This window comes from Mustela putorius, unplaced genomic scaffold (assembly GCF_011764305.1).
Source record: "Mustela putorius furo isolate JIRA1106 unplaced genomic scaffold, ASM1176430v1.1 tig00003942_pilon_pilon_pilon, whole genome shotgun sequence".
In the NCBI taxonomy this organism is placed as follows: domain Eukaryota; kingdom Metazoa; phylum Chordata; class Mammalia; order Carnivora; family Mustelidae; genus Mustela; species Mustela putorius.
In genome coordinates, this window is record NW_025422087.1 from 1,422,754 (window position 1) to 1,448,101 (window position 25,348).

The window sequence follows — 25,348 nt, forward strand, 5'->3', positions numbered from 1 at the left end:
GGATTAAGGCCGGGGAGTTGAAGGGGACTTTCAGATTCTACCCACTATTCTTCTAAATAACTAAGTGTGTTTTTGTAATCTTGAGAGAACAAAAGCAAGTGACAAAGAACTTACTATCTTGTGTTCACTCTACAATTTTTTAAAGAAGCAATATATTTAACCTGGTAAAAAGAAAACACTAAAAACTGACCAAAGAGAATAAAAGAGCAATAAAAAGAAAATTACATATTAAGAGCAACTACTGACACCTATAAAGATTCAAAGCAACTGACACAATAAATTTTATTGTTTACATAATGATAGGCTCTGGACAGAGTGAAGACAACGGTGACAATGACAACATGTTTAAACTCCTATCACAAAATGATCTGTTACAAATTTCCAGTGGTTCAACATATTAAAATGTAAAATATATAAAGAAAAAATAAGAAATATAAATATTCAGAATTTTGCAACACAATGCAACATCCTTTTTAAAAAAAAGTTTGCTGTAATTGGGTATTTAATTCCAACAGTAATTCAAAACACAAAATCCTACATTTTCCTACCCTTCCCCAAAATCTGGATCTGGGGATTGGAGTATTAGAGAAGTATGCAAAAATAAAAACAACTTCAGTGCTCAGAAACAAAGCATTTTCCTTATTTTAATGCATCAAGGCGCAAAAGTTTCAATTCCAAAAAGCCAATCATTGCTATAAGCGGATAAATAAAACAGATTTAACAACACTTTAATAATCAAACCCAACTAACATTATACTAAAAATATATATGTGTGTGTATATATATATATATGCAATACCTATTTTAGAAAAAAAGGTGCCTTGGTGAAAATGATTCTGAAAATATTCACTTGATGCACGTTATGTACAAAACCTTCTATATAAAAAATTAAACTATTTTCAATGAAATTCCATGTTCACATCCCATTTGAAAACTGTACTTGAAAGATAAGTAGGTCTACCTAACGGTTTCTGTCTGAAATCATGGCTAAGGCAGTTCTTCCAAGGGCCCTCTTTTCCACCCACTCTATGTCACTAATACGAATATAGACAAATATTACACGGATGCAATGACATGCCTATGTGTTATTACCTGGAGTTCTGGTTCACTGTTAAAATGGGATAGTTAATAGCTGCTACAAAGAATACTTTTTTCTTAAAATATATTGTTTCTCTATTCCAAATTAAGCACTTACTTAAGACATTAAGAGGCTGATAAACCACTCCATTTGGTGTCAATATCAATAGCCCTATAAGAAAGAACTCTGTATTGGAATAGCTAGAAAAGTTTCCACTAAAGTAATAGTGCATCCTTCACCTGCATAGAATCAATTTGGCTTAATAGCTCTTTGCCCCCAGACTCCAGTCTGGAGTTCAAATATGCTCTTGAAGGTACATCTCAGATATGAGAAAACATCTCATATAGGCAATGTGAGGGAATATGGGATAATAAAAGTTGTTAAAGTCTGTTCAGTGATTCTTACAGCACTCCTCATTCAGAGTAGCTGCTAAAGGTTAAGGTGAAAACAAAAATGGAAAGACCGGGGGCAATGAAGTGGAGGTGGTCAAATATTTACACCAGTAATCATTTTACTAAGTCTTTAAGCAAATAACTGCAATGACCTGGTACCTCTAGCTCATCATTCTACAAGCACTGAGGATTTGAAGCTTAAAAGGTGAAAAATAGAATACCCTTAGAAAAGGGGAACAAGTCTGAGGCAAAAGTTGTAGGTTGTAAATATATATTTTATATGAACACACACCTGTGTGTATTATTCTGTATGTATTTACACATGTATTCACAAGATGCCCTGCAGTGTAGTTCAAAAGGCCTTTATCAAGGAACAAACTGATTCTAATATAGGACTCAGAGTTCATACCATCTGTATAAGAAACAAATGTGCATATATTCACATTGTGTAAACCTTATTAACAAAAACATTGCTATGACACTAGGTTAAATAGGTTTTACCTAATCAGTGATGTGATCAGAACATTTCTTACACTGACAATCAAAATAATGAAAATACACAACTGGGTTTAAAACTCACAAGAAAAACAAGGTTTAGCATGGCAAACCAGAACAAAGTTCAGATTCCGGAGTAGGGAAAAATATCAAAACTTTATAAATCTCCTGGGGTGCAATTTAATTACTGCATCGATTTTAGAAAAATAGACTCATAGAATGAACGATGCTGCTATGAATTCTCTCAACCACATCAACCCATATGTTTATCTTTTTCCTCTTTTGTTTCCAGCTGGAGGTTTCTTCAACTGAAGGAGTTGTCCTCCTGTTCCAAAACCTGCAGAGGCAGGATTGGACACCCCAAATGTCAAACCAGCTGATGCCGTGATGCCAGGATTGCTGAAGTTAAACCCAGATGTACTTGAGCTGCCAAAGCCTTATGTTTAGGGAAGAAAATATTCATATCAGAAGTTAAATCACAAACACAAATACAAAAAATGGGGATGAGAGATAAATTTCTAGCTAAAAGAATATATAATCTATAAAAACAGCAAATATCTTAGAACCCTAAATTTGTAACATGGAATTTTACAGGAAAATAATCTAGCTAACAACTAAGAGGCACCTTTAAAGACAGAAGTTTAGTGATCCAGGCCGAAAGAGAAACCTTACCACAAATAACTGAACTAGACACAAAACTTCAAGTTGTCAGATACTTTGTTGTTAGTCAAATATGCCATGGTGCCTTCCTCCTCAGCCCCTCTAGAAACACATTACCAACATGTAGAAGAGAGACTTCATGACTTTTGGGCCCACTCCTATAATCCTAAGTCCTCCAAGAAGGAGGACGATTTTCGGGCAGTGAACATACCAAAGAGTAGTAGCAATTGTTCAGATTTTGTAAGAACTCTTGCAAAACTAAGATCAAGAACTATCACTGCCTACTTAAAAGTACCATATTTAGATTATAATCCTCAAACCACTGAATTCTACTGTTATTTTACTCTTCTAGAACTGCTGATTTTAAATGCCACTTAATATTAAACAGAATTTCCTTAAAATTCCCTCAAGTTAAACATAATTTAATACATATTATGTCATTATTTTAGACATGCTATTTATCCCTAAGCACTGCATGTTAAAATTAAAACAAGCCATTATTTACAAATACAGAGAAAATGGACAAGAAATTTGGAATTTTCTCCTCAAAGACTCAAAAAATTATATACCCAAATGAACAAAGAAACCAATCAATCATCTCTAAGCCCTGTGTTCTTAAAACCAAAGGGACAGATAACAAAAGAACATTTCTTTGGGAGAAAAATTATTCTCCTAAATAAATAATGATAAAAAATGGGTTAAAACTTTTATAACGATGAGTTCATTTTTATAATAATGAAGAGACTTGTTTAACCATGAAACTAGTCTTTGGGTTTAGAAGACTCTCCACTTAGTTAAAAGAGGACACAATTTATACCAAACTAGTAAGTCTTGTTAGAAATATTTCACAAACCTGACTTTTAGTTTATAAGAGAGATTAAAACTATGTGATCTGTTAGGCTTGCATGCTTCAATCAGGGGGTAGAAACTGAATCAGGGATTGTTTTTGGATACTGGAAATAACAATACTTATACTTTTAAATTAAATAATTTGTATCTTTAAATTTGCCTGAAATTCAGGCCAAAAACACACAAACCTGCACTAAGACTTCCTGAGGGTTTATTTGTTGTTCCAAATCCAAATGTGGAGGCCCCTGTGGTGCTGCATCCAAAACCAGAGCTAGTTCCAAATCCTAGTGGAAGGGTAATAGAGAAATATACAACGGTATGTAAAACATAGGTTAAAGGATACTGACAAGTAAAACCTAATATTATCAAAGATCTAACAAATACAGTGCTATTACAGAAATCTGCGATTTACTCTCTCATAAGACTTGTGGAAGAATCAGGTTAATTCTGAAATAAACGTTTTTTATGTATCTAGACTAAATTTATGACCCATAATTTTTAAAAGAACAAAGCTATAAAGAATAAGATCATATTAGTATTTTCTCTCCCAAATGAACTAGTAATGTTAGTAGCTATCCAAATATGATGTCAAACAGATATAAACCTATCTACTTAGGGACAGTTCATTAAAAAATAAAAACAAAAAAAGACGGACTAAATTCATAAATATAACCTGGCATGCATAGCAATTTAAACACCAAGTACCAAAAGGTAACTTTACTCTGCTTTTTACCAAAACGTTTTCACTTACAAACCTTTACCACTGAAAAACTGTAATTACAACATAGTCAACCACGTTAAATCTACTCAGTAACAGTAGGCTCCTGTCACATACCAGCCGACATTAGCAATTGATTAATTCAGAGCGGAAGCATCATGGTTTTTCTCTTAGTAATACTATGTACAATTTAAATAAAGAAATGTTTTTTGTTATATAAAGATGAAGAGGTGATTCTAAGTAAAGACTTTGTTTCCATTCTCTTAAAAGTGCCCTAAAAATAAAATTCAAATTATTCTTAGGCTACTTTGCAATAGTGTATCTAAAATACTGAGTTTGACAGTGTTATGGCCTATAATGCTAAGAAATATAGCAAATTGGATTACAGATCATAGGAAATCTGTTGTTTGCCATAATTCTACTAATTCCAATAGAGTCTACTACACTGTTACCTTGATTGCTCACTGGCTTCCCTCTTATGATGATGTATTTCAGTGGAAATAAGGGAACCTTATTCATTACATGATAATATGCTTGTTACAATACACTCTACCTTCAAATACCCATACCAGAGAATTGCAAATACGTTTGTATTTAGCATAATGACTTGCAGAAGGCTTACCTTTCTAGTTAGAATTAACTTATAAAACTATTAATTGCTATATATACAAGTATGCATAAGGCAAATATGCCAAAAATGCTGAGGAAAAGACAGAAGTCATGCTGTTCTATTATAATAAAATTATTTCCCCATTTAAAGTGTTCATTTACAAAAAAAGAAGATAACGATTAGTAGGATGTATGTACAGAAGTAGTTTGGACTCCAAACCAATGTTATTAAGACTACTGATTTTTTTTTAAGTTAACTAAATTTATTAAAACTAAGTAATTTTCAAGTTCACATTTTAGCACATTGCTTTGAAAATATGAATGTCTCTACCAATTAATTTTACTACTCTTTTATATTCACTATTCACCAAAGATGAAATGATTTTTTTAAGTTCTAAATCTAATACTAGAATGCACTAATTATGTTTGGAGAGAACTGTTTTTGTCAGATGGAACTTTCTCTTCCAAAATAGCAGACCTTCTTAGAATTTTTTTACAGGCTAGTATAAATTCAAATGTATAATAGTCCAATGCAATATTAGAAAAGTGAAAGTGTACCTCCAAGGTTTGAAGAACCTAAGCCACTTGATTGCAAGCCAGTGCCAATACCTGAGCCGAATGGCGTTCCAAAACTAACTCCCAGAGATGGCTGTGGCCCTGGTATAACAAAAAACAAAACAAAACAAAAACAAAACAAAAAAAAAAAATGGGGGGGAAAAAAAACAAATTTGCCTTACTCTTTCAAGATTAAAGTTTCTTTATGAAGTTATTTTTTAAATAAACAGTGATTAATTTTGACAAATTCTATTTGCTAAAACTCAATTATCAGGATGTCTCCCCAGCCTGATTTATCTATACTAACTGATTTACCTCTCCAAAAAAAAAAAAAAAAAATTTGTTTTTAAGTGACTTGTTTGTGCCACACAATTAAGAGGCTTACCACACTGATAGATGAATGTTAATTTAACCTACTAAATAACTTGAAATCTTTAATGTATTGTAAATTATAATTCTTTTAGTTTTACTTCTAGAATGGTTTTTGATCTCCCCGCTTGTTTTCTGATAAAAATTACTTGGTGTAATAAGTAAAGGTTTTTATTTTTTTTCCTTTTTAAAACGTTAGAGTCAAGTCTCAACTGATCAAAGAGACTGACACTAACATGGCAAAACTATCATGTTACTTCATAAGAGTAAGTACCAAAAAACTAGGCATCACTTTTTAATAAGAAATATAAATGATATATGCAATAAGTAGATAAAAAACAAGACAATGTTTTATTTTATTAAATTTATTGTTCATTTTAAAGCAAATCAATTACACAGTAACATGACAATTCCAACTTGTTCACAAAAAGTGATAACTGAGTTCTATTTTAAGCTCTGCTACATTACACCACTTATCACCTAATTAAATAAGATAGATAATGAACATTTACAAAGGCACCGCTGTGTACCTTGACAGATTCAATACATTCAAGATTTCAATTCAGAAGTTTCTTTCCAACATTTTGGAAAATGTACTCAGATGCAGAACAATTAGTCATCCTTTTCCCGTTTGTTACTTTAAAGATTTTGGCTGAGTTTGTTTGGCAAGAATAGCCTCAAACTTACTAGCCTCTCTTTTTAACTACTTTTTTTTCTTTAACTAAGCAGAATACAAAAATCTAAAAATCTCTCATTTGATAAATAATTTATGAAAATTATTCAATAGATTTCATAGTACAATCTTCAGTCTTGTCTTTTTCAAGCACAGTGATCAGTGCATCTCAAAGTTGAGGGAACTGCCAAAGTAATACACAGACTGAAATTTAAACTTTTCAAAAAAATCAAAGCCTTCAAGTTGTTCAATGAAGAATGAGGTTTGTATATTCAAAAGGTAGTGTAAAATTATAAAGCATTAAAAAAAAGAAAAAGAAAACTGAGGAAACTGCATTTTGCTACACTGGGACAGAAACTGGACTTTTCAAATAGCTTCTACCCAGAAAATAAAGAATAAGAATAGCAGCTGGAGTTCTTATACTATTATTAAAAAATAAATTAAAAAAGGATTTAAATTTTTACATCCAGTTTGAGATCAATTTGAGAATAAAATACCTGCCTAGCAGCTCTTTTGTAAAATGTTACTATAGGAAAAAGAAACTAAGCATATTACCCTCTTACTTCTAACAAAAATAATACGTAGAAAACACACGTCCAGTTTCTTGAACACTGAGAGACTTAAATGTCACATGTTGATAGGAGGCACTGCTGGTGGAAGACCCTAAAGAATAATGCACACCACAGCCCTCAGCCCTACAAGTTGCAAGAGTTACTCAAATAACATGCTTTTTGTTGTGTGTGGGTCTGTTTTTAAGAGTAACCCTAATCATCAATATTCAGGATATTGGTAATCAAGAACTCTGACAATGACAAGACTTTCCATTGCACAACAGGTACATGATACTTTGAGTTTTGTACCTTCACACAAATTCTGAAGGCAACATCATTTATAAAACTAGTAGGCAAATGTATAACATTTTTTAATATTAAAAACTCATGATAAATATCTCCCATGCCAAAGTATCAGCATATATTACACTCTGGCCACCATATAAATTAGTTTCACTATTAGAAAGCAGAATCTAAATCCTTCAGGCAAAAGTCACGTAAACAATTCAAGAATTCTGTTTCAAAATCTGAATAGTCATTCAATGAGAGGCTTAGTTCCATAAATAAAATCAAGTTAGTAGTAATATATCCCAATAATTGCCCAAAGTGAAATCTTCATGTAGAGTAACATTTTACAAAAGTTACCGTATAATATATTCACACACAACAAAATCAAGTTTAGCACTGTAATTCATATTTTCCAGAATAAATTCTACTTTCTTAAAAGTAAAACTGCATTCACAGGAAAAGGACTAAAGTGCTAAATTTTTTTAGTAATTTTCAGTAATTACTCAAAATACCTAATGTTATTAGTGTGATTATTCCTAAGTCATATTTTAAAAATAATTTTTCTTAGAAACAAAAAAATGCCTTTTCCCCAATTTGAAAAATTTTACTTACTGATTTAAAGGGGAATGTTCCTTTGGTTGTTAAATACAACAAAACCACAAAACTACAAGAAACTAAAATGAAATACTTAAAGTTTCCTATTTAACACTACATCTTAAATGTCCAAACCTACACTAAAAGCTAGAAATTAGGAACTCTTAACAAAATGTCTCAGCTCTCCTTAAAAATAGCAGCTAAGTCACATGAGAATAGTCTTATTGTGTAAACATCAAGAACTTTTAAAAGTGTCAAAACACAACAGCAAAACTTAATCCCAACACATTAGTTCAAAACAATCTATCCTAAGTTAAAATTCTACTGATAATCCTAATGTAAATGTCTTAAGCTTTTTAAGAGGCTTCAAAAGCACTGGTGGACAAGTGTACTCAAGATCTACTAATATGTCATTTATCCATGTACTGATGCTTATTTCATACATAATTAGCCTGCTGGTTTTTCATCAATTCTCTTCAACCTTCAGAAGCAATAACCATAAATCATGCAGGCCTAATCTCTATTATATTTTTTTCATTAAAAAACACCAAAGAAATGTTAAAGAAGTAACTTAAATCCATACCTCCACCTCCAAGAAAGACTATGCAGAAACCACCTTCAGAAGGTAGCAGCCTAAGAGGCTATCTGCACTTTTTACATTAATAAAGTCAAGAACCCATATGCAATTGAAAGCAAAATCCCTGTCAACTCAAACCTTGCACAGATCAACAATGATGTATAAAAACAGCACACCAGCTTTACCTAACTGAATCTAGATGGTCTTTAAATTTTATTATTGTCACTTTAAAAAAAAAAAAAAGACATCCTCAAAGTCTTGAAACATAAAGAATAAGTCACTGAGTACAAAGCACAATGTAAAAATTCCTCAATGGGCTGTAATTCATGAAATCAGTAGGTATCTAAGAAAGCTCATCCATCTCCCTGTAGTGGTGACACGACTGGAATAACTAACATTCTGACTAGAAGATGCATAAAGGAATGCACTACAGAGCTGAGGGGGCCTTTGAAGAAACAAAAAGAGAAGACATAATGTAAAATTGTTATTACTACTGTTCAGCTTCTCAGTTCTAAAAATCCACACAACTCAAAATGAAAACAATCTGAGACTGTTTAGGTTGATAAATTACAATTCCTGCCAGCCGATGAGGAAGCCCTTATGTGAGTTTGAAAACTGCAGGGAACATAGAATGCAGTCAAGTCTCCCTGAAGCCTGGCAAAAGTCACAAATAAAATTAAATGAGCAAAGGCTCCTCAAGATGATTACTCTAAATCAAGCTAACATTCTCCACCACGACAGAGAGCAAACAACATACTCAACTCACATTGTTTACCTTTGTATCCTGGGAGCCTAGTACATAGCAGGCACTCATATTTATAGAACAAACATATTACCTTCATATGTCCATGAGCCCAAAATGCATGACCTCTCAAGACTGTCTACATGAGAAAATTAAAAACAACAACCCTGACAAGTGGTTTTGCTTCAAATTTAGTTGTGTATCACAGAATATAATTAATTCATTTATGCCATGACACTTTAAGTAACTGAGCTTTCTCAAGTTGTATTTATTAAAATGGAAATCCCTTATGTTTTTAAGAATACTTAACCCAAACCCACGCTTATCTGATCTATTGTAGGATTAATATTGGCTCTAAAAAGTAAATTGGTACTATGTTGGTTTGATTAGCTGGTTACATAATCAGGAGAACTGATAATCATTAATTATGGAACTGATTCCTATACTGACTTGATGGGAATCAGCCACATACCGATTTTTTTCCCTCCATAACTTGACAATGGAATCCTACACTCCAGCCAGCTAGAGAAGTACTAGAGAGTGCCACTGTGAGCCACTATTCACATAGGTCCAGCCATGGAATGTGGACAATTTGGCATAAACCAATCATCAGCCATTCACTGATGGTAAGTCAATTCTGTCATCTCCAAATGTGAAGAATAATTTTTAAACTGCCAGTACTGAAAACCAGAGAATGTTTCCCTAGTAGAGGCAGCCTGAATGCAGTTTAGATACACCTGTTCTTTACTCTTTTTGTACTGTAATTTACTATTGGACTATATGGAACTCTCAGAAAGACACATGCTATAGAATAATTAAGCATTACTCAAAAATTTATGAATGAGGAAAGAAAAAATCAATATCCATTAACACTATATTTTCTATGTCACACTTCAAGCCTGACCAAAAAAACAGACTGTAGTAAAGACAATAATCTCCAAAAGACACAGGACCAAACTGCATATGCAGAACTAGACCACAAAAATGTTTCTCTTGTTAGAAGTGGAATTAAACCAAAGGACTAAATTATCTGCTTCCCAGTATCTCACCAATTATTTTCATCATCTGCCCAGCTTCCCCATTCAAACTTCTTAATATGCAATGCAGAACATCGCAAAACATCTTTTTCCTGCTCTTGCTACTGTTCTGCTCATTCTGAAAAGGTACATATAATTCTAGCATGTACTTTCTTCCAAATTTGGTTAAGAGGGGACCTGTACTCTGTTTCCAGTCATTATGCATAAAAACAACCAAATGATCTTTAACACACCTTCAGTCATAACAATGTACTTCATCCTAAATGTGGGTACTCTGCAATCACTATGAACGAGGAAATGAGAATGCACCATCTACCAGTATCATATATGAAAAATGCAAAGTATGGCTGGATTATCTCTGACTTTAAAACAATAAATGATACAATCACGATTTTAGAATCTAATATTCTTAAATGTAATTCGGTAGTGAAACACCATGTTCTAAAGGGCATTTATAGCAATACAGCAAGTAACATTAAGTAATTCACAATACTCATTATCTAATTGATGTAATAATTATTGCTAAGACTACCCTGCATTTTTTATCAGGTTTATAATTGTGTCCATCACAATTTTTAGATTGTATTGGAACAGCTACTCATAGAAATTTCTTCAGTGCTAACACAAAAGGAAGACTTATAAAAATGCACATCAATGTTCTGCATTTGAACAGTAAGAAGCTATAACTTGAATGCATTCAGACCTGTAGCAGGCTGTTGCTGCTGTGTAAGTGTTGCAGCCATGGCAACGGCTGCCGCATTTGGCATGTTGCTGAAAGGGGTGGGTCCAGTAGTAACTCTGGGGGCATTCTGCCACTTCTTGGCTTCTGCTCGCCTGGCTTCAAACACATCTACAGCATCTCCTAAGAACATTTTCCTGTAGCCAAGGTACTGTTCTTTTAGCACCTAAATGAAAGAAAAAAGAGACAGTTAGTAAGTCAAGTTCTTTGTTGACTTTGGTATTGTATGAATAATCTAACTAGGACGTAAGTCTGCAGACAGATGAGACACCACCAATACTATACATTCACCCTAAAGAGCAAATCAAAGTGGGGCATGGTGTGGGAAGTGATGCATGCAAGCTCTATTACTCTTTTATTTTTTTCCCTACTTTTGTCATGTCTTTCCAATAAACAGTCTAAAATATTCTGGCTCCATGATGCTCTCTTTAAAAATGAGTTAGCAAAGCTTTTAAACAAGTAAAGTAATATCTAAAATTCCATTTTCAATACTGCAGTTTTTCATATTTCTCCAACACCCAACCTTTTGATAACTTTGGATTCAAAAGGCTAAAAACATGTACTAAATATGTATCTGTTAAATTCTTCTTTAAAAGGCCCAGGTGACACAGGTTAAAATAAAAGGTCCTTACCAGAGAGAGCTTGGGGGCTTTAAGGAGAGCTTTCACTTATCAGTATTACCTGACTATTTTACATAAGAATGACTCATGTTGAGCTTGTGTCTCCAAACTGGGGCAGAGGGGCAGGGGCTGGGGCAGGGAAAGTGACTTATAATTTCAGAGTAAGAAAGAGAAATTACCAAGTTCATAAAGTAGACTAGTTCACACGGTGCAAAATCTGCCTTGATTAAAGCCATTAATAGGAGTGATTCTACTGCACATCAGAATTACTAAATACTTTTTCATTAAAGGTTTAATTAATCTAATTTAGATCAGTTTTAAACAATATGAAGAAATGCAGAATTTTCAGATTTGCTACATTCTCAGCAGAAATTAGTAACTATTAGTCTTTTTGGTCTTAACATGTAGAGTATTTAGAAATCTTACTGTTATTTGCAGTATTTAAACATTACCATCCCCTATTTTGTGCAGTCATCAGTATTTGATGTTCCAGCTCCAAACTTTCCTACCTCTATAATGTATTGAAGCAGGCCTACCAAGAACTGAAAACTAGGAAATCCAGTCAGATGTAGGGTATGTGATACCAGAAGAATGAATTTTATTAAAATTGATCTCTCCGAGTCCATCCTCCCTTTTCTCTGTGCACATATATATGCATAAACCCATGCAATGTTTGGCACCAACAGCCCATAAATTTTAGTTCTACTTATACTAGAAAATAATGACCTGCCTTCGAGACTTGAAAGACAACTGGTTTCTGGAAAAGGGGGAAAAAAAAGAAGAACTGACCTCAGCCATATAATTACTGTATAATTACTGATACAAGGTCCAATTTTGTTAATGTCCCTGAAGACTGGCTGGCTCAGGTAGTTTAAGCCTGTTTCAGATTATCTCGTGAAAAAACAACATGCAAGAAACAAAAATAAAAAACCAACTCACTGGAAATTTCTGTAAGTAAGTAAGTCTAGAAATCACAGTTTGCTCACTAAAAGCAGCTGAAAATAAACCGCAACATAGCAAATCTGCTCACAGAACATCCTTTGGTTCTTAGGGATGTGCATTACAAAATTAAAAAAAAAAAAAAAGAGTAGATCAAGTTGTCAGGTCTAGTTTATACAACATGATCAAAAGAGATTATGTGTGAATCCATATGTTTTATGGTCATGTTACTGAAAAGGGTAGTTTTCAAACCAGAGAGCAGAAACTGCTATTGAAAAAGCATGTATACTTACAATTGATATGTCTAGAATTTGCTTTAAAATATTTCAGAGAGAAAAGCAACTCTGTGTGGAAAATTGAAAAAACAAAACCAGCAGGATCTTGGTAATGGTTGAAACTGAGTGGTGAGTAGCTGGGCATTCATTACAGTAGTGCCCTATTTTTTGTATATGCGTATATTTGAAAAACTTTCACAACAAAAATTAAGAAAAAAAAATCTGCACAACACAGACTTCAAAGCACCAATAAGGAATCATCTTTAGCCGTTTAAAAAACTAAAGTAATATTTATTACAGACCTATAAATTTCAAGAATATTTGATAAAAATTCGGACTTTTTTGTTTTAAGATTTTACGTATCAGGGCGCCTAAGTGGCTCAGTGGGTTAAGCCTCTGCCTTCGGCTCAGGTCATGATCTCAGGGTTCTGGGATCGAGCCCCACATCGGGCTCTCTGCTAAGCAGGGAGCCTGCTTCCTCCTCTCTCTCTGCCTGCCTCTCTGCCTACTTGTGATCTCTGTCAAATAAATAAATAAAATCTTTTAAAAAAATTAAAAAAAAAGATTTTATGTATCAACTTGAGAAAGGGCTAGGGTGAGAGAGCACAAGAAGAGGGGGCACCAGAAGCAGTGGGAGGAGAAGCAGACTCCCCGCTGAGCAAGGAGCCCGATATGGGACTCAATCCCACCACCCTGGGATCGTGACCTGAGCTGAAGGCAGACGCTTAGCCGACTGAGCCCCCCAGGCATCCCTAAAACTAAACAAGTTAAAATATTTGGTTTAGAATTTTAAAGATATTAAAGAAAAAGGTCCAAATTATGTTCATTTAAAACATGGTATAATTTAAATGGTTAACTTTTTAAAACATTTATTATCATGAACAGATTAAAATAAAAATGAAAACAATGGTAATCTCAAACTTTATTTTATGCAGTTACTAATTTATTTAGACTCCGGTTTGGATACTTAGAATTTTAAAGATTTTTCTAACTATGTAACTCCAAGAAAGGATTTAATTATATTTGCCCAACTAGTTGGAAAAAGTATACTTATATTTAACATTCACTTAAATTTTAAAAACTAACATCACACAAGGTACAAAATATCCCGTGACAAATTATTTTATTTTTATTATTTAATAAACACAAATAGTTCCTTGTATTTAAAAGGGAAAAATGTTTAAGTACTTGATGACCAATAAGTATTTAAATTATATGCAAAATTAAAGCAGTGCAAAATGATTTTGCTAACTAAGAATGTTTATTTTCTGTAGTGCTGCTTATAGAGGTGTAGATGGAAACAACCTAAATGTCCAACAAAAGAGGATTGGGTAAGGAAACTATACACGTATATACAATGAAATCCTACGTAACTACTAAAAATGATGATGAAGAAATATATGTATAAACACAGGAAGTTGTTTACAATGTATTACTGAAAAAAGTTAAAATAGCTGATTGCATAGAATACTTGGATCTTTTTGGGGAAAAAAATAGATCTGTGATTGGGTGTGAGCATGATTACGGATTATTTTAGTTTTAGTTTTTTTCACTTACATGTAATTTTAGCTAGTCCTATAATAGGCACGAATGCTCTGCAAATAAATACTTCACTTGGGTCTAGATACACAGATATGTGAACTGGTAATGAAAACTTACCTTTACATTTTCATGAATAGACTGAAGTTGTGCAGCTAAAGCTACAAATGTTTGATAAATTTTCTGCATAGCCATTGACAAATCTATAAAAGAAAATTATATTATCACACAAATATCTATGTAACACAATCAGTATTATTTTTCTGTAACTTGAGTCCAATTTTTGGTACAAAGTCTAAGAGGAGAAAACTACATGAATATTTGCATGAACACGACAAGACAGCACAATGAGTAGACTGCGAGTGGGGTGTCTGCATCAGTCATTGGCAGAAGGGAGGAGGCCCTGAGACTTCTGCCCTGGTTAGCAGAGTAACAATTCACCATAGTGCACTTTCTAATAAGAGAGAATAAAGATCTAATCAAGGCTTTAAGGAAATTTTCTTATGGCAGCTTAAGACAACTACTAGTAGTTATTTAAAATATCTACTATGTAATAACACCTTAACTTCTCTTACCAAAAAATAGTGCTATCAAAAAAAAAAAAAAATCACCACAGAAAGTATGTTACCTTGAGGAGTTATATGTGAGTTATTCGCTTGAGTGGCAAGATGGTTTTCTAGTTCTTCAATCTGCTGTCTGTACTGCTGAAGCTGTACCTCAAACTGCTGAACCAAGATTCTGAAGTAGCTACATGAAAACATTTACAGAGTCAGACAGAAGTTTTAAAAATATTCCTTTCCTTACATTCAAAATACCAAATAAATATATGCCCCCATTTAAGTAGGCCTTTGACTTAGTCCGACAACCTAATGACAGAGCACAAATATTATTGAAAGAAAAACTAACAGGTTATCACAAATAGATGCACACCCTTACTCTAATCATGAAAAATCCCAATTAAGGGATAATCTACAAAGTAGCTTTATATTCTTTAAAAGAATCAGGGTCATGAAAGACAAATAAAGATTGAATAACTGAGGTGCCTGGGTGGCTCAACTGTTAAGCGTCTGCCTTCTGCTCAGGTCACGATCCCAGGTTCCTGGGATCAAGCCCCACACTGGGCTCCTTGCTTGGCGGTAGGGCTGCTTCTCGCTCTCCCACTGCCCCGGTTTGTGCCCTTTCTCACTGTGTCCGTCTTTGTCAAATAAATAAATAAAATCTTAAAAAAAAACAAAACAAAACTGAAAAACTGTTACAGACTGGGAGAGATCAAGGAGAAATAACAACTAATGGCAAAGTGAATAGGATCCTGGAATCGGAAAAGTACACTGGTAGAAAACAGATCAGATCCTGGAAAAGAAAAAGCACTTTAGTGGCAAAGTCAATAAAATTCAAGTAATTTCTGTAGCTTGGTTAACAATATCATGCCTATATTAATTTTCTATTCTTGGTTAATCTCCTAATCCTGGTGGTTACACGGTATGTATGTTAAGGTTGGCAAGGTAAGGGAAATAAGGAAATTCTTTGTACTACCATTTTTGCAGGGTTTTTTAAGGTTTAAAATAAGCTCAAAATAAAAAGTTTTTTTAAAAGAGTGCAACTGTCAACCAGATTTTACAAGGAAGCACTTAAGGTTCTTGTATTTATAATCTGAAAACACTACAGTGTTTACAGAAAGAATGTGTAGTACTACTAGTATTCTGATAAATTCAACCAGAGAATGCTGCTACTAAGATAAAAAGGGACCTTAAATAGCATGCAAAGCAAGCTGAATGTTATTCTGTAAGAAATGGAGAACTATAGAAGCTTTTTGCAGTGGAAAATGATACAATTCACCCATTTTAAAACTAGTTCTGATGGCAGCATGGAGAACAAGACAGAGGGATAAAATATTAGAGGCAGTCCAGTGAGAAAGCACAGACCATGCCAATCTGAATAAGAGGAGCATCACTATCCTTATTAATTTCCTAATTTTGATCACTGAACTATGGTTATGTAACAGAATATTACATTTAAGGAATACAAACTAAAATACTTTAACATAAAGGACATCATGTCTGCAAATAAAACTGATCAGGGTTAAAAATATGTATATACACATAAAGAGCAAAGGAATAAAACATATATAGTAAAAATATTAACATGTAAGGAAACCGGATAAAAGATATATGGGAATTCTTTGTTTTAGCCTTGAAACTTCTCTATAAGCCTGAAATTATATCTAATAAAAAGTTAAAAGAGAAAGTGAGGGATCAGAAGTCAGACAGACCTATACCACTCACAAGCTCAGGGCTTCACCTCTTCATGCCTCAGGCTCCTCATCTCTAAGAATGGAATAACAACTGTAGAGGTTTTGTTGAAAATGAGATAAAGCAGGTAAAGTGCTAAGCATACCGCTTGGCATATGGTAAGCATCTGATAAATATTAGCTATTATTATCTCTAGCAACACAAAAGGGTATAAAGAAGAGACAAGATAGAGATCACATGGCAACTTCACAAATATACAACCTAGGTAATGAGATTACAGATGAATTTTTTTCAATTTTAACTTATCTACATTTTCTAATTGCTCTTCCTGAAGACTTATTGCCTATGTGAACAAAACATTTTAAGCAAATAAGTAAAAGGGCTCAACTATTTCTAGAATGCCCTCTTTTAAGAAGGGACTATCATAAAATTATTTTTAAATTAAAAAGTCCTTATTGGTAAAATAGAAGATTCTACTACCTGCAAAATTTAATATAGTGGAATAGGCCCTGTAAATAACAGGTAAATAAAGTATAACTGCATAATAGTGGTTAAAAGCTTACATCTTAGCTGTAGTTACCTTCCAATAAAATGAAGGTAAGAACTGCCTTCTTAGGGTTATTATGAGAATTAAATGGAGAAATCAATGTTAAGTGCTTATTAACCCAGGTCTGCTACAGACGAAACTAAAAATTCTTAGCCCATGTATTGGATTGTTTTGCTTTCTTAAAGTGAGAAAATCCAGTAACTTACTCAGCAGGAGCTGTGTTTTCATGTTGGAGTCCAGGTGGTGTTTTCTGGGTTCTTAAAGCTATTTCAGCATTCTTTAACTCCTAATAGATCAGAGGTTTTTAAAAAACAAAAACAAAAACCAAACAAACAAAAAAAAGTTAAAAAAAATAAAAATTTTCCCTGGACTGAAATTTCAAACAACGCCACACACGTTATGAGAACATGCTCTATTTAACCTGCTTTACAAGTTGCTAAAACCTCTTCCCAAACAAGACAAAGTACATATTTAAAAAAACTTGATGATAAATTTATTATGACTTGCTGATCTATTTTAACAACTAAGGACTTCAGGGTGCCTCGGTGGCTAGGTCAGTTAAGCGACTGCCTTTGGATCATGTCATGATCCCAGGGTTCTGAGATCGAGTCCTGCACTGGGCTCCTTGCTCAGCCTGCTTGTCTCTCTGCCTGCCACTTACCCCTGCTTATGTTCTCTCTCTCTCCCTTTCTGACAAATAAATAAATAAAATCTTTAAAAAAAAAAAAAAAGAACTATGGACTTCTGTAAAACTCATGAAGTTAATTCATCTACAGCAAAAGACTGCTATTATTTAAAAATCTTTAATATACAAATATAGAAAATGCTGTTTTAAAAAGGCAAGATAGCAGCAGTAATAATGTCAAGGCTGATGTAGCAGCAGTTAAAATTCTGGTAACTTACCAGAATTCTACGTACCAAGCACTATGCTAAAAGGCTTTATGTGTACTATATCATGGTCTATCCTCAATAACAACCTTCTAATCTACATGACATCCCCCTTGTGACATATCCCTAATACCAATGAAGAGGAGAACTTACAAGGACATGAGGTAACTTGTCCAGACCCATGTAGCTGGAATACCTGAGAACTGTATCAAAGCAGCCCCGTTTTAAAGTTTATACCCTTAACCATTCTTATATTGCCTTCTATTGTTCTTTAGTGCAATTCTAATCTTTTAACCAGTGGCTTTTCAAGACTGATATTCTGGTTTTACCAGATTACATCCCAGTGTGCTAACACCTCACTGATTTTTAATCTAAGTTTTCTTACTTAAAAAAAAAAAAAAAAGTACCTTAACTTTATATTCCCTACAGCAAGCTCTTGCCCTCATTTTACTGTCAAACTAAGTCTTTAACAGTCTCTACCTGTTCTTTCCATTTCCTTCTCACTTTTTTTTTCTTTTTTTAGATTTTATTTATTTACAGACAGAGATCACAAGTAGGCAGAGAGGCAGGCAGAGAACAAGAGGAGGAAGCAGACTCCCTGCTGAGCAGAGAGACCCTGGGATCATGACCTGAGCTGAAGGCAGAGGCTTTAACCCACTGATCCACCCAGGCGCCCTCCTTTTCACTCTTCATCTCAGACTTCCATCCTATCTGACTTCAGGACAAATGCCTTGGAGGGCTCTGGACTATTAACTCTGAACCCTGCCTACCTCTGGCCAGGCCAAGACTCATTATCAGTGCTTCTATGATACCAAACTACTTAAAGATCCTCAAACATACCTATTTCATGGCTCCATTCCTCTGCCTGGTAGTCTACCAGCCCAGTAACACTCATGTTCAAGATTCAGCACAAAGGTATCCCAACTCTGGACAGATGATAAAAATGCTCACTTAAGCCCTTTGTGCCTCTATCATACCGTGTCTCTGGAACATGTTACCCAACTGATTTCGCTCACTCTCCCTAGCATATTTTAAGTCTTTTGATCCTGAACACTTCTGCTGAAGTGCTTTGTAACAGATCCTTAAAAATGTTAACTGACTACGTGTAACCTCAACAAACCACTGACACCTGCCCTACCCAAAAAGAAGAAATTTTAAATACTTAAACTCTTAATTAAACTCTTGAGTTATGTTACCAAAAAATTAAGAATTTAAGAGACTTTGCTTCCATAAGGTTCTGGTCTTTGCGATCACAACACTGTTCCTCAGAATTGCCTGTTATTTCCCAAAAAGGTTTTCTTTGAAGAAAAACTTTTAGGGTTAAGGAATACTGATAACTACCTCACTAAGAGAGTAAGAATATTTTCTCAATTGATAATTCACTAGACTGAGGGTAGAGCAGTAATTCCTGAATTAGAAGTAAGAATCTTAGATCAAATTTATTTGACGTGACCTGTAAAAATTTTCTAAAATTGATTTAGATGACTTTTTTTTCTTATGAAAACATGCTTTGACTCATCCTCTTCTTTTTTTTTGCCACCATTATACTCCACCCAATCTTTTATTATTTCATTTACACAACTAGTCTTTTAGTATCTTTGGGGTTGGGTTTTTATCTCTGAAAGTCTATTAACAAGTCTGGTACATAAAATGTATTCAATTCTGGGGCGCCTGGGTGGCTCAGTGGGTTAAAGCCTCTGCCTTCAGCTCAGGTTATGATCTTAGGGTCCTGGGATTGAGCCCCGCATCGGGCTCTCTGCTCGGCAGGGAGCCCGCTTCTTCCTCTCTCTCTGCCTGCCTCTCTGCCTACTTGTGATCTCTCTATCAAATACATAAGTAAAATATTTTTAAAATAATAATATAAATAAATAAATAAATAAATAAATAAAAGGTATTCAACAAATATTTATGAATGAACTCATCTAGTGCTAGAGTTACAGTGGATCCCATTATAGCATTCATTTCTCTTTTTCTTGAGTTTACCTCCTCTATTACTGTGCTAATGTCCCTTCCCATATAATTTAATACATTTCACATGAAATTTATAATTTTAAGTAATGTTTAACCAGAATCTAAACATTCTCCACTGTCTAAAAGCATAAGTGACATTTCCTTCCTCCTAGAAAGACGATGCAAACATATCTGATGATGTATACAGAAGGAATAAGTAGAAAAGAAACATGGGAGAATACATTAATCATATTTAACTGAAGTTTGTAGGCAATCAGGAAATCTAAAAGCAGAAAATAAAGGCTTTGAATTCCTCTTAAATTTCATAGTTTAGAGTAGCTACTTAATAACACCTTTTTATTAAAAATATCACAAAGTATTCTCTAATAGTTGACTTGAAGACACATAAGAACATACAAACTTCTCATTTTAAATCAAGTAAGTAAGTCCTAGGCATTTAATGTACAGCATGATGACTATAGTTAATAATACTGTATTGTATATTCACAAGTTGCTAGGAAAGTAGATCCTGAAAGTTCTCATATCAACAGGAACAGTTTTTCTGCCTAAGTATAGTAGTAGATATTAACCAGATTTGTTGGGTCATTTTGCAATATACACAAATATTGAATCATTACATTGCACACCTGAAACTAATATAGTTTTATATGTCAATGATATTTCAATAAAAAAGGACATATAAGCATCTTTTGAATTTTTACTTAACGTAGTATCACTTTATTTATGAAGCGCATAGCACTCTTGATAAGCCCATGTTTTTTGTTTGTTTTTTTTTTTTAAGATTTTATTTATTTATTTGACAGACAGACATCACAAGTAGGCAGAGAGGCAGGCAGAGAGAGAGGAAGGGAAGCAGGCTCCCTGCTGGGCAGAGAGCCCAATGCAGGGCTTGATCCCAGGACCCTGGGATCATGACCTCGGCCGAAGGCAGAGGCTTTAACCCACTTAGCCACCCAGGCGACCCTAAGCCCATATTTTAAAAAGGCGTATCACAGGGGCATCCGGACGGTGCAGTGTCATGAGATCGAACCCCGCATTGGGTTCCCTGCTGAGTATGGAGTCTCTGGACATTCTCTGCCCCTCTCCCTCTGCCCCTCCCACTGGCGAGGGAATGTACTCTAAAACATAAATAAATCTTTAAAAAGGTGTTTCACATTAAGTTCTTTAACAGATGAGAGAAAACTTTAGGGAAAGATTTCTAGACTGCCATGATCCAAAGAAGTATATTTTATAATTGTGAAATATAAAACAAATCATCTACCATCACTCTTCCCCAACAATTTATAGAGAAGAACAATGTATTACATATTTTACATATATTATGCCATAGAAAGAAAAAACAAGTACATATGAATGGCAAAAAACACAAGCCTCATTAACATTTTTAACTAAGACATAAGACTGGCAAGTCATCAGAATTTTTAATACTTAAAAAGCTTAATATAGTTTTTATTTAATGGATGACAGATTTTTAAAAACATATTTTTCTGCCTTGCTTGCATGATATAGCAATTTAGCCAGCAAGCACTCTTAGGAAACAAACTAGTTAAGAATATCAGCTCTTCCACTTATTGACAACCTCTTCCATTTATTAACAACCTCTCTGTCCATATTCTTATTTATATAACAAATATAAGACGGCCTAACTCACAGAGCTGTCATGAAAACTAAACTGGACTAATATAAATTGCTTAAAATACTGCCTCATAAATAATAAGAACTCAATACAAACTAGTGACTACTATTATCATAGCAACTTAAAAGTACTCAAGCTAGGGATGCCTGGGTGGCTCAGTTGGTTAAGCAGCTGCCTTCAGCTCAGGTCATGATCCCGGCGTCCTGGGATCGAGTCCCACATCGGGATCCTTGCTCGGCAGGGAGCCTGCTTCTCCCTCTGTCTCTGCCTGCCATTCTGTCTGCCTGTGCTCGCTCTCTCTCCTGCTCTCTCTGATAAAATCTTAAAAAAAAAAAGTACTCAAGCTAGGGCTCCTGGGTGGCTCAGTTGGTCAAGTGACTGCCTTCGGCTCAGGTCATGATCCTGAAACCCAAGACTGAGTCCTGCAACTCACTCCCTGCTCAGCAAGGGGTCAGCTTCTCCCTTTGACCCTCCCCCCTCTCATGCTCTCTTTCTCTCAAATAAATAAAATCTTTTTTTAAAAAGCACACATGCTATACAGTTTTCTTACAGTACATCTGTATCAAGTCTTATAACATATAAGACTTAAATAAAACGAAACAAAACCCTACAATAAAATTACTTTTAGTTTACCTGAGCAGTTTCTATTTTCAGCTTGTCAATATTGAGGGTGTTCCTCTGTAATCCACTGGCAGCCAATGACAGAAGCTGCTTCAGAGCTTTAATATCCTCTTGTACTTTAAGCATGGCTTTTGAAGACATTCTACTAATTTCTTCCTGTACCTGTTTCTGTTCCTTCACAAATTTCCTGAAAAGATACATAAAACTGAATTCCAAAAAAATACACCTTTGGTTTCCTATAGGAAAAAAGCATATTTACTACAGGCTGATCAGACTCCTAGTGTTTTTTAAAAAGGAAATATTAAAAATTCATTCACAGTTCACATGCTTTTTTCAGATTGACAATAAAAGAATTTTAATTCCCATTATTCTGCTTTGTTTATAAAAATATTAAAATTTTTACCAACACCCAAGTTAAAATGTTTAAGAGGAAGAAGAGATGTTGCCCTTAAAGTATTCTAACATTCTTCAACATGATATATCTAATTACATTTGACACACTTACTGGAGGTTTTCAACATCCTGGCAGATGACAGGAGGGAGATTTTCATCCTTCAGTGCTTTACTATCCCTGAGAAAAATGCCACAGATAGATTAAAGCCATTGAGGTTCTAAAAAGCTGACAGCTGAGTTCCACTATGGAAGTGTTAAAGGGGAGGAGATAAAACAAATATTCCCCATTTATAGCTCTTATGGTTGATTTCAAATCTCTTTATAAAAAAAATGTTGTTTCCTAACCTTTAAAATAGCTTTAACAATTCATCTGACAGGGAGATTTCTCATCTAAAAGGACTGGCACCTATCATAAGTACACATAAATGCATCTGAACAAATGTTTCAGAAAAAAATTAGAAAATACAAGAGATTAAATATTGAACTAAGTTCCCCTGGCTCAAAAGCTCTATGACTGACCTTTTATTTCGTTCAAAAATATTAAAGCATTCATTAAAGAAAGTCTACAAACTTCTCATAATGAGATTCTCATTATATTTTACTTGATTTTTAGAATTTCAATTTATTCTTCAACAAAATAAAACCTAGGGATAGACTAAGGGAATCAAAAATATTTAAAGAGAATAGGAATAGGTGAAATGTGGCATGCTGTAATGGAATTATGAGTCAAAATTCAGTCACAGATCTGCTACTAATTCCTTGATAGAACCCGAAGCAAACCTCAGTCTCCTACAGCTTTCTCATTTATGTAATAGGGCTAAAGTATACGTAAGATATTTTGGAGGCATGAACTTGATCATTTTTTTACAAATGTTTTATCTAATGTAATACAAATTAGGTGAGAAAATGTAAGTGCTAGTAAAAATAGTGATCTTCAAACTGATCTGATGTATATTATAGATAGAGGCTTTTCTCCCTCTTCATCATCAGAAAATAAATGGGACTGGTATAGTAGTTTATATAGAAAAGGTATATATACCTAAAACTGAGCATAAAGTATTCCAGAAAGAATTGGTTATAAACTTTCCTAATGATTAAAAATTAAAGATCTGACCTTCCAAAATCTTTCCAGAGCATATGTTTATTATTTTACTTTAGACAAAAACTGATTCAAAGAATTTTTCTTCTAAATGTCTATATAGTTTCCTTTACTTCCGATGAGACCACCTGCCTATAAATTAACAAATAAAATTCTTCAAATAAAATACTTTAAAAGTTAAATTGTAAACTTACTCTGGTCTTGTTCCTGTTTTATCACCTAGAAAATTCAAGAAGCTTTATGTAAAAACAGGTCATTTAACAATGTATTCCAAATTCAAGTTTTAATTTAACACAAACGTAGGTATAAACAGAAACTTCTAAGCATTTTTCGGACAGCCTCGTAGACATCATGTGAGGTCACTTGTCACAAACTCCAACAACATACTATGGGGACATGTTTGTATACACATAAACAGATAGTTACGTAGCTGATTTGTATGTATTTCTTTCAAGGGCGAGATTCTTCCTCTTTCAACTATCTTCTATGAAAAATATTCTTGCTTAGCACAGTTGACCTCCTGCAAGTTCTACTTGATGCTTTCTTAGGTTCTATCCGTTTAGAATACTAAAATATGTCAGACTACATGGATGTCTCTAAATATTTTACAAAAGCAGCAATTTTTTAAGATGATGTTTTTAAAGTGTGCAGATATATCAACAACTTTCTCATGAACACCTATTTAGTGGTTATCATTATTAGTGTATGTCTAAAAGTAGAAAAGTGCAAAATGCAGTGACTCACTTTCTGCTTTGCCAGAATTTATGTCACACTGCAAAATAAGACCTACTTAATGAAGAAAATACAGGAACACACAAAACTTCATCCCATCAGAGAACCTTAATGGTTCCTCTTTCAACCTGTTTTGGCACTTACACACACATTTTTAAACGTGATCGGGATGACCATAAGTTATGTGCACATATTTTCTCAGGATGTTGAAATTAAGTCTTTTTCATGTCACTTAACATGATTTTAAATGACCACAGAATACTGATGACATAGCTGTATCAGAACCTTTATGCCCAACCCTCTTCTTAACATATACGCATTTACTATATAAACAATGCTGCCACAGTCAATGCCTTTATCTCCAAATACTTGTGCATGACTTTATTTGTATTCCACAAAAAGAGGAATTTATAGGTCAAAGATTACATCAAGGAAAACCTACGTATTATCAACTGATCCTTTAAAACAACTGTTCCAATTTATCTTCCCACCTACTACGAATAAGTAATTTTTCCGTCACACCCTCAACAACAATGGACATTTTTCTGAAACAATCACTGCCAGTACATAGGTGAGAAATGCCACTTCATTATCATCTAAATTCATATTTCTGACAGTACTAAGTAAAACATTTCAAATATTAATTAGACAAGTCTATTTCTCCTTGAGTGAATGGTCTATTCAGGCTATTTGAGGTATATCTGAGGTATGTTTCTCACTGACTTCTCAGAGCTATTTCAACATTAAGCATATTAATTATCTCATACATATACTTTATGTGTCTATTTCTAAAACGAGACCTTGATTTCAAGATACATCTCAATTTTGGATGTTAAAATGTGAAGAAAAAAAGCTTCGAAACAGCATGTATTTTACTTCCAACCTGTCCTTTACCTTTTGCCTTTGTCCATAG

General features: G+C 33.9%; 1 protein-coding gene across 4 annotated transcripts in view; it reads right to left on the bottom strand.

Moving 5' to 3' along the window:
- Nucleotides 1-253: 253 nt before the first annotated feature.
- The window catches only part of NUP58 (nucleoporin 58), a 40,949-nt gene continuing 15,854 nt past the window's right edge, over nt 254-25,348 (bottom strand). For 3 of the 4 annotated variants that reach the window (XM_045069667.1, XM_045069669.1, XM_045069666.1), the window contains 10 exons: nt 23,898-23,922; nt 22,717-22,782; nt 22,224-22,398; nt 17,302-17,381; nt 14,928-15,046; nt 14,420-14,502; nt 10,891-11,092; nt 5,360-5,458; nt 3,663-3,758; nt 254-2,401 (listed from right to left, as the gene is read on the bottom strand). In XM_045069667.1, coding sequence (XP_044925602.1) covers nt 2,232-2,401; nt 3,663-3,758; nt 5,360-5,458; nt 10,891-11,092; nt 14,420-14,502; nt 14,928-15,046; nt 17,302-17,381; nt 22,224-22,398; nt 22,717-22,782; nt 23,898-23,922 — 1,115 coding nt within the window. In that variant the 3' untranslated portion in view covers nt 254-2,231. The remainder of the gene's footprint in view (nt 2,402-3,662; nt 3,759-5,359; nt 5,459-10,890; nt 11,093-14,419; nt 14,503-14,927; nt 15,047-17,301; nt 17,382-22,223; nt 22,399-22,716; nt 22,783-23,897; nt 23,923-25,348) is intronic. The other variant, XM_045069668.1, reaches the window with a different exon arrangement.